At 48.4% G+C, this 9,573-nt stretch overlaps 1 protein-coding gene across 1 annotated transcript; it reads left to right on the forward strand.

Annotated features, from left to right (window-relative positions):
• Window positions 1-5,497: 5,497 nt before the first annotated feature.
• LOC144168140 (cuticle protein 10.9-like) lies at window positions 5,498-8,801 on the forward strand. Its single transcript, XM_077697189.1, has 4 exons — window positions 5,498-5,527; window positions 7,709-7,805; window positions 7,881-7,918; window positions 8,463-8,801. Exons 1-4 carry the CDS (start codon window positions 5,498-5,500, stop codon window positions 8,799-8,801), a joined length of 504 nt encoding a protein of 167 aa, XP_077553315.1.
• The last annotated feature ends 772 nt before the right edge of the window (window positions 8,802-9,573 follow it).

Genomic DNA, 9,573 nt, shown 5'->3' on the forward strand with positions numbered 1-9,573 from the left:
CCCCGCGCTTCTATGAACGTTGACATCGAGCCAACCGACCTTTCTTGCCTTGCACAGAATACCCGCCTTACGACACGAGCACCATAGGCGGATAACGTGAACTCAAATGGACATCTGAACAGATGGCAGCAAAAATTTGGAAATTTAATTATGCAGATGTGAAACGCAGTCGCGCGTAAAGTTCCTCCCTGCGGGACAGAATGACTGTGAAGAGCTCCCGACTGTAAAGAGCTGCTCGCCTGAATTTGGAGACCTTTGATGACTTCCATCCTTTTAATTTTACTGGCATGGAATGGACAAGACTAAAGCTATCACCGCGGGTTTTTTAAAGGGGAGGCATGGTTTTTCACACCTCCCCCCTTACGCTCCGGCAGGGCTAGTACTCGTACTCGCCATTCTACGCCGAAAGTGCATTACGTTTATTCGGCTCGTTTGAATCTGCACTTGCACACTGGGATAGCAGATTTCAATAAATTTTACATCTTGACCCCCTCCCTGGGTCTGGTGGTTTTGCGGTGGTAGGTTCTTCTACGCGTATTCCTCTTTCCGCACAAAGCCCTCTTCCATTCCCGTTTCATCATTATTTAATTTTTTAAACATTCCTCTGTCTCTTTTTCTCTCGTTTGTTTTCTCGTTTCTTTAACACTCCTTAATCCCTTTTTTTCTCTTTTTAAACTGGTTATACTTAATCCTGTTTACTTAACTGCCAACTGTACTCGAAATTTCGACATCTGGAAAACACTATTGCCGTATAGTCTGCAAAATTCAAAATACAACAGATTAAATAAGCGCGTAGACGCCTCAAGCGGTCAGCAAAAAGTCAGCGATTTTGAAACGGAAATCGGGGAGAGCGCGGCAATTAAAATGATGTTGCAGCCGGCAAGAGAGCTGCCGGACGGTCAGCAGCTCGGGAGCAAGCCAGCGCGTAAGCTCTACTCGCGCTCGGGCCAGCGAATGGGTGAAGCATTCGGAACAGAGCTCGACCGGTTCTCCAGCTGCGTGGCTGGCCAGAGGAAGAAGCCCCCGTCGGCTGTAGCGCCACAAGCGCGTCGTGGCTGTTTACGCGATCCGCCGGGGGGTGCTACGGCGGAGCTTTTAAAGCGAAGCTTTCTACCTCTACCAGACAACGATTCCTTTGTGACGTGCGGGACAAGGAACTCGGAACGCGGATAAGAAGGGGAAGGGCGGTTTTCACTGCCGGAGCACAGTGTAGATGGCGCGGCGATAGGACGCTATAACCCAGCGTTCCCCGCGCGCGGCAGCCCGCTCGCACCGGCGGGCGCGTTTCAGGGACGCCTTTGTCATCTGGTTTAGCGACGGTTGTTTTTCGCCTGTCGTGGAGTACTTCGCGTCCATTGCGTGCTTCCTTTGCACGGCTTGATTAACTTGTTCGACGGCACCCCCCGGGTAGCTTGGATCCGTCAGAATTATGGCCGTACGGCAAAGATACGTAAAGGATTGGTTTGCACGGCGGAAATACAAAATGTACAGACCACATACATACATCTTCCCGCTAGAGAAACGCTACTTTTGGCGCACTGCTTGCCACGAATGGGACTCCGTTCTCTAAATTGGTGAATACCAATTTTTTGTTTGTGTTTTAACAAGTATTACAAAATGCGAAAGGAGCAACTGTTTCTGATCAGTAGCGATTATAAAAGTTCCCTTAGCTTTCTCGCAATTCTCAAGCTTACTAAACTAACTAATCGGCATAAGTGGGAATCACTAAGTTCATATGCCGAATTGTTTCGGTGTCTGCGCTTGTGTCGCGCGGTGGTGTAGCCCTGAGCTACCACATCATGATGGCGATATTCCGCTGTTTCACCCTTCGAAAGACGCTCCTCTCCGTTTTCTCTCACTTCCGACTTACGGCCGGGCTACAGCGGCGGCGTCGTCCGCCGCTCTAGCCCGGCCGTGGGCTACGCTCTTGCGTTCGGGATGCCGCCCCCGTGAATTCCAGGTAACAGCTGGCAGAATCTCTGGTTCCGCTCTTTGTAGAGCCACGTGTGTGAATTCAAGTGACTTAGCATGGGCAATTGTTGTGGGTGTTGTTTGAAGCTTTCGTTTCCAGCCACCTTCACACCTTAAATTGGAGCCAATTTTTTTTAAACGCTTCTGACTGATTAACGAGGCGTTTCATGGGGCTACCCCCCATGTCCCAGCTGATTTGGTGGTACTTTCTACACATTAAAAATACATTTTCTCGAGGTAATATTTGAGTGCAGTTGGCCATTAATGTGAAGAGGTGTGTCACCATCTTTCGTTGACATGCAGTGACCTGTCTGAGAGATAATCAAAAAAGTCGCGCATACATTCTGCCTCCAATGCATATGGTCTTCAAGGCTGCCCAAATGGCATCATGCTCGAGGGAGTCGAATGCTGCTATAACATCTACAAGCAGTCCAGTGGTGATGTGTGGCAAAGCTTTGGCTCCCTTGACATGCCTTACGAAGGTTAGCACATTGTCAATGCTGCTGCTGCTTTTCTTAAAGGGACCCCGAAAAGCTTTGTGAAGGTGGCAATCAAATGCATTCAGGTGGTAGAACACATAACGGGGGATTTTTGAGCCAAGTGTGAGCCCCATACGTTGTACAGATAATTTGTAAACAATTTTTGAAGATCGCCTTTCTCAGCCGATGAGCGCGACGCCGCAGCGAGCCGACCGCGGCTGACGCAACGGCGACCGCGGGTGACGCAACGGCGATCGCTGCTGACGCAACGGCGAAGGCGCCCCCTGATTCGCCCAACCGCCGGCAAGGTCGGCCGCCGGCGGCGTCACTGCCATTGGCTTCCGGCTGCTCTTCCTCCTTCCTGCGCGATCCCGAGGCAAAGGCGGGTCCGCAGTGATTGACGCGAGCCTAGGTGCAGGAATGTAGCTAGCTGCTTTGAAGGAGGCAGAGAGGGAGGAGGAGTCGATCGGCAAGTGGGGAGAGGTGCATTTAATTGCTTCTGGCGCAGCTAATACTGAATGTAGATCAATAATTCCAACGGCATTGCATCGCTATATTGGTGCTACGTGACAATACAGGCCTTTTGTAACTTTTACAGAAGGCTTTTCTGGGTCCCTTTAACACCAGACGTGTGCGGGGAGTGTATGTCTCTCGAGTATCGAGCCCCCCCCCCCCCCCCCCGCCTCTAGGAGCACCATTTTCTCCATGAGCCTAACAACCCAAAAAAGTACAGTGATCGGCCTATAAGACATGATGTGTGTAGGTACCTTTTCAGGTTTCGAGACAGGTACTACGTCGCCTATTTCTATTGGAAGTCGAACCAACCTGACACTCAGGAGATATGTAATGCACTAAGCAGAGAGAGAGAAAGAGAGAAATATTTCTACTTGCCGCGCAGAGGCTGATATATGGGCCTCGCCCCATGCAAGGCACCTTTACTCCGGAATGCCTTGACTTCGGCCGGCTGTCGTTTCCCGGGTCACCAGGTTGAGCTGGCGATCCGGTTCTGGCCTGGCCAGGGAAGCCTTCCACTGCTTGAAGGTGGGGTTGGGAAGTCGGGAGAATTCTGGAGTGCGTTGACGCGCCCGTACTACATGTCATTGGGTGCCAGGCTGAGGGCAGTAAGCGCAGAGGGAAGGTTGTTGGGTGGGGAAGATGAGGTGGAAGCGGGTGGGATGGGAGTAGGTATTTGTTTGAAGCCGCCGCCAACTTGTAACTTCGTCTCGGGAGAGGCGCAAGTGTGGTGTTTGGAGGGTGCGGCGAGTCTGCCTGTAATGGGCGAGAATCTCTATGTAGCCAGTTAGTGGGTGTGGTTGATTTTGGGGGGTAGAAGTTGGCCACCGGAGGCAAGGGCTCGGTGGGTGAAATCGCGAGCAGCGGGGTGAGCCGCTTCATTGCTCGGGATGGCGTGTCCAGGAGCCCATACGATGCGGGTGCAGAAATGCCGTTACCTTATCGCCGAAGTACTGTCAGTTCGCACCTTTAGGAAAACAGAACGTTACTCGAACTTTTTCCCGGTAGAGGCAACGCCGAAAGCAGATACGTGTTTCAGGGATGCGATTGTGTCGTCTGACTAGGATCATCCGGACTCCTTGGCCATTTCATCGCTTTCTCTTTTTTTGTTACTATTACTGAGAATCTGGCGAACTGGCCTTATAGTATAAATAAAATATGGGGGCTATATTTTCAGGCCATGTAAAGTATCCCCACATAACAAACGTTTTTTATATCCTTGGCCCCATCCTCGTTTCCCAACTAGCGTCGTATTTCTTTTTTATTGTTATTTGGGGTATTAGGTACGCTTATGGCACACCGATAGTGGTGCGCTGGAGGAAAGGAACTGTTTTTTACTTACTTCAAAAAAGTTAACCGGTGGTTTAGCAGCGCCACCCCCTAAATACCGTGCTCAAAATAGAAATTCCTGCTTATAAAGCGTTGTTCAATACTCCATGGCAGATACGCGTGTTACTGTGGGTATTTATTGTTTGTCTACGATGACAGAACCATCTGTAGGGTATGCAACGAATAGTCATAATGTTTCACTTTGAGGTCTTATGAGTTGAACTGGTACCCGCCGAATTTAGTACCATAAATACCCTTTTCAACGCCCACCGGTTCACTATGTCGCAGACAAAAAAACATGCCGTCAGGGCTATAACTTCGTATGCTTAGGCTTAACGCTAGGTTATTTTACAGTTGAGGTTACTTTACATTCTACCTGAAAGGCGCATTAGACGCCACTGGGATACGTTAGGCCTGGTCGCCCCATTGCATAGCTTCCTCGCCCGCTACATATGGTGCTCCTCGACCTTTGCGCAAGTGAGTTATAAACGGTAATCTTCACAAATGAGGTTTCCATCTGGTGGGGCGAAATTTTCCGTAGGTTGTCTAAGGTGCTTTCATAGAAAACAAGATATCTGTATGGGCGCATCTATGCCAATTTACTACAAGTATTATGACGCGTCATCACAATCAGCGGATACAGAGAACATTGGAGCTTGAATCATTAAAAAAGGAGAGTGGTGTAACTTACGTGGAAGTGAGAACATTTGAGAAATGACGAATCGGAGGCACACGACGCTTACAACAATCACCCACCCCTTCCCCCCGTCTTGCCGCGGCGTGAAAGCCGGCGTGAAAGTGACGACATAATCCGAGGTGGCCAGTTACACGCACGCGGCGGCTGCATTCTTTTCGCTACGGTCTTGATTTTTCTTCTTTTCGTTTTCACGGCGAGCACGCCGGTCGTAATGTTAGGGGGAGAGACGCTGCAACCTTCCAAAGCACGCAGAAGGGCGGCCAATGAGGGGAGAAGGACACTGTGACGAGTTGCAGAAGAGACACAGAATGCCCCCTCGCGGTTGAGGCTTTAAAAGCGCTCGCTGACCTGCAGTCTGCCAGTCACAGCACTGAGTTTCTTCTAGTCTCCACCAGTGTGCCGTCGAAGCAGCGAAGTAGCGTCAAGACCGTCTCTTCGCAGTGAAGAGCCAGTGGATTTTTGCCTGCACGTTTTGCACCCGGAAACTGCGCTTCTGCCCCAAGTCACAATGAGTTCTACCGGTGCCGTCCTCTGCCGGGTATGCGCTGTTGTTTTTCGAGACATCTTTAAAATTAGGTTTTAGCCTAGAAGAGTTTTACGTGTTTATCTAGATTAGGACATAACTGAAAATAGATTTTCAGTGTGTAAAGGCAGGAACCGCATTTAAAACAAGAGCAATGCAATGCACACGTTGTTTGCATTGAACTAGAGTCACAGTCCCAATCTTATCATGTTTCCTTTCAAAAGTGACTTTATCGAGACATTGTTTGTTACTACCATGCGCCAGTACAACAAATGTGGTTCACGGCTGCCTAAATTGCTCTGTCCAGCTTTCCAAAGTTTAAGGCCCTACCACAGAAATATTTCAGTATGTTATTGCGAATACCCAGCTATTCCTGCTCTACTTAGGTTGCTCACTTCGATACTGTTAATCTATATGACACAATTCCCGCTCGCGGTATTACCAAATAGGAATAGGAAAAGTCGTGAAAAACAAAAATGTCTAAGCATGACCAACAAGTCACTTTTAGCGACCACTAATTCTGACCTGCTGATTAAGAAATCTCAAAATTTAAGATATGTTTATTTCAAAATATTCCAATCATTTAACTTCGCAAAGGTGAGACAGGAGCGGAGCTATATACCTGCACACAGAATACTTTTGAGGGCAACTTGAAAATAACCGCTTCTTATTCAGCGATCAGTACGGCTCGGCCGCCATCCGTCACGCTCCAGAGTTAGTCACCTTAACATCGACTTCGGCAAGCGCGCATGCTAGAAACAAAGGCCTTCATCAAGCGTATGAAAAACGACATACTCTTCGCCCAGCGCCCCTGGAGCATCAAAGTGTCAGCACATGCCGTCTCGGTTTTCTTTGCCTCCTCCTAGAGAGCGCTGATGGTCCGCCATAAACACGAAAGATTACTGAGACACTTAAGCCTGCTTGCGTGATGTTGCAGGTGTTGGAGTCTAAACCTTCATCATCACCATCACCAGCCTATCTATAGTATACGTCCACTGCGGGACAGAGGCCTCTCCCATTGATCTCGAATTATCCCGGTCCCGTGCTAACTGCGAGCAATTTATCCCCCGCAAACTTCTTGATCTCATCTGCCCACCTAACTTTCTGCCGCCCCCTGCCACGTTTGCCCTCTCTAGGGATCCACTCTGTTACCCTAAAACTTATCAACGACTCCTTACTACTGCTACATAGTGTTTGCGCCTCCGTGCTAGCTTTCGCTTTGTCGTCTTTCGGTAAGAACTACTTTCACATACCAACACTTACAGGCCACACTTAAATGAATGGCTGCTCTAAGATCAGAGCTTTCTGTTTCTGGCGTGCACTTGTTCCACTCACGGATCGTCACTTTTGCTTGTCACGGGGCGCGCAGTAAGCTAACTCTTTTTTCCGCCAGTGGTAATGTTCCGGGCAGCGGCATGATAAAACACCCGTGTCGTAATCTGGAGACAAGGGTTTAATTCACACTGAAACACAAAGGTGTTCGAATTTTCTCTTTTGGCGATGAAGGTTTTCAGCAACAGACGGTAGCCTAACGCGACTTCTCTGTGAAACGTTTAATACTGTCACTGTAATCTACTGAAAACATTGAAAACGCACAGTATAAATTGAATACAGTCTAGTCCACTTATAACAATATCCAAGTGCCAAGGAAATCCCATTGTTATAACCGATAATTGTTATAAGCGGGTTGGGAAATGAAAAGACAGAACAAATCTCAAAACATTTTCTCCGCATGCCAGCAAGGTCGTACTACTACTATTTACGGAAAAGAAGCCACAGTTGGTCACCTTTGTTTGCCGCGTGTGAAGCTAGCGAAAATGTTTTCCAAGAGCATCTACAGGTGCTTCACCTAGGTGAGGTAAACGTCCTTGGCGTAAACAAAGTCCCCGAAGGACTGTCACTCATTGGGCCTCCTACGAAGACACTACCTGGGTAGTCTGCGCAATCGCGTCGTTAGTCATTACTGTTGCACTTTCGGTGCACAATATAACCGGATTCAATCGTTATATCTGATATTGTGGCACTAGAGCATTGTAATAAACGGTTTATTTTACCATGGAAAGAATACAAAAGTTGACGGTGCCATAGCTGTTGATGGTTATATCCGATATATTGTTATAAACGGTATCGTTATAAGTGGACTCAACTGTATAAGAGTTTTTCAACTTACCAAGCGCGCGCTAACATCCCGTGCAGGCATTGCTGATCTGCGTAGTACCCGTGGCCTTTGCTGGAGGCCGCTATGGATTCGGCAGCAACTTTGGCAGTGGACTCGGCGGCGGATTTGGAGGCGGCCGGTACGGGGGTGGATTTGGTGGCGGATACGGAGCAGGAGGATTTAAGGGCGGCTCTGGACCGTCCTTCGCAGCCGCAACGAACACGTTCGCACGCCAAGAACAGTATTACGTGAGTGCTTTCTTGCAATTCCTTTGTTTCTGCAATAGCTCGAAATAAGTTGCATTTTACAGAGATTGCCGTTTTTAAGCGACAAATGTTTTTAGGTGCAGTGCCGAGATATACTCTTAGGAGATGGTAATAATATAGTCATATTTGATCTAAATTGTTGATTACGCAGGTGTTCTAATCCGCAATATTGCGTAGCAAGGAATCGGTAGAGTTCCTCCTGTGGGAACCACAAAGAACCGTTATCTCTAAAACACACCTAATAAAACATTCAAGCAGAATAAAATGCTGTAGAATTTGAAAATCGCGCAATACGCGGAGAAAACTTCAGAGTAAAACAAAAGTAACCGTATGTGAATACACAGTGTGGTGCTTCGTGCTTTACTGCCATCATTTTATTAGGCCTCAAAGTATAGTTTGCTTTTTGCCTGTGTGTTATATCGGTATGGGAATACCTGCACATAAAAACTGGTGAACTTTGCAAACCAATTACTACTACTTCTTCATCGTAGTAAGTGCACTTCATATTCGCTTTCTTTCTGCGCAGCCGGCGCAGCCGTACAGCTTCGGCTACGACAACGTAGACGAGTTCGGCACCAAGACGTACCACAAGGAGCAGGGAGACGCCAGCAACGCCAAGACCGGCTCCTTCGGCTACACGGACGCCAGCGGCCTCTTCCGCCGCGTCAACTACGTCGCCGACGCCGGCGGATTCCGCGCCAAGATCGACACCAACGAACCCGGAACCTTGCCCGGAGCGAGCGCCGACGCCGTCTTCAACTCCAACCCTCGTCCGGCCGGCGGAGGACGCTATTCGGCTCCGTACACGGCTGCTTCAACATACGGCGGATTTGGCTACGGCCGTCAGGGCCCCTGGGCTGGCTAAAGAAGGCCACCGAGTTTAGAGTTACGAAGCTGCCCCTCCCCCCTCTCTCACCTTCTCGTTCTCGAAACAAAAGGAGCCGGTGGACACAAAAAACACTGAAGACGAGTGTGGTTTGCGCGCAGAAAAAAAAACTTACGAATAAAAAACATGAACTAAGATATCTTGCCCCGCTTGTCCTGTTTTCTCTGAGTTTTCTCTCGTGAATGTAGCGCTGACTCTTCCTGCAGGCAACAACGCCTTCGTGCGTTTCAGAAAGCAGGGTTATCATTTCTGTGTTTGCCAATGAACAGCCGATATAACTGTGCTGAAACACACAAAAACACAGCCGAGATTGTTTAGGTGCACACATGTGCACGATTTTCATGCGGTACAGTTATCCTAAATAAAAGCTCCTTCTCCAAAATTCAGGTAGTTTAATGCCGCAAAAAAATCTGCAATGCCCAGCGTGTACAGCGATTTCCAACTCGCACAAGTGTATTGCCTTGCGGGATTTGGAATTTCGATTTAAGTCGAGTGAGTTGCGCTGACAATTGAAGATAGAAACAATACAAACTTAGCAGATTCGTTAGTTCGACAGCCAAACTGCGACAACGCACCTGTTAGGTCGAAAGTTGTGCCTCTCATTGTGGTCACGCCGGGGTAGCAGTTTGGTGTGTATTGCTTGACTCACATAATTCACAAAAACACAAAAACCACATATTTCTCGACTTCTACTCATGTCCACTATTTGAGAGTTGGTAATGGGTGAAGATCAGACTACACATTTCACTAA

Source organism: Haemaphysalis longicornis, unplaced genomic scaffold (assembly GCF_048455015.1).
Source record: "Haemaphysalis longicornis isolate Haplotype H1 unplaced genomic scaffold, Haemaphysalis longicornis Haplotype H1 scaffold_2, whole genome shotgun sequence".
In the NCBI taxonomy this organism is placed as follows: domain Eukaryota; kingdom Metazoa; phylum Arthropoda; class Arachnida; order Ixodida; family Ixodidae; genus Haemaphysalis; species Haemaphysalis longicornis.

Bases quoted from the DNA above. Each gene is read 5' to 3' on its own strand.
- LOC144168140 (XM_077697189.1), top strand. From the start codon at position 5,498: ATGAGTTCTACCGGTGCCGTCCTCTGCCGG. The intron at 5,528-7,708 runs GTATGCGCTGTT...CATCCCGTGCAG, and splicing joins CCGGTGCCGTCCTCTGCCGG to GCATTGCTGATCTGCGTAGT. The intron at 7,919-8,462 runs GTGAGTGCTTTC...CTTTCTGCGCAG, and splicing joins CACGCCAAGAACAGTATTAC to CCGGCGCAGCCGTACAGCTT.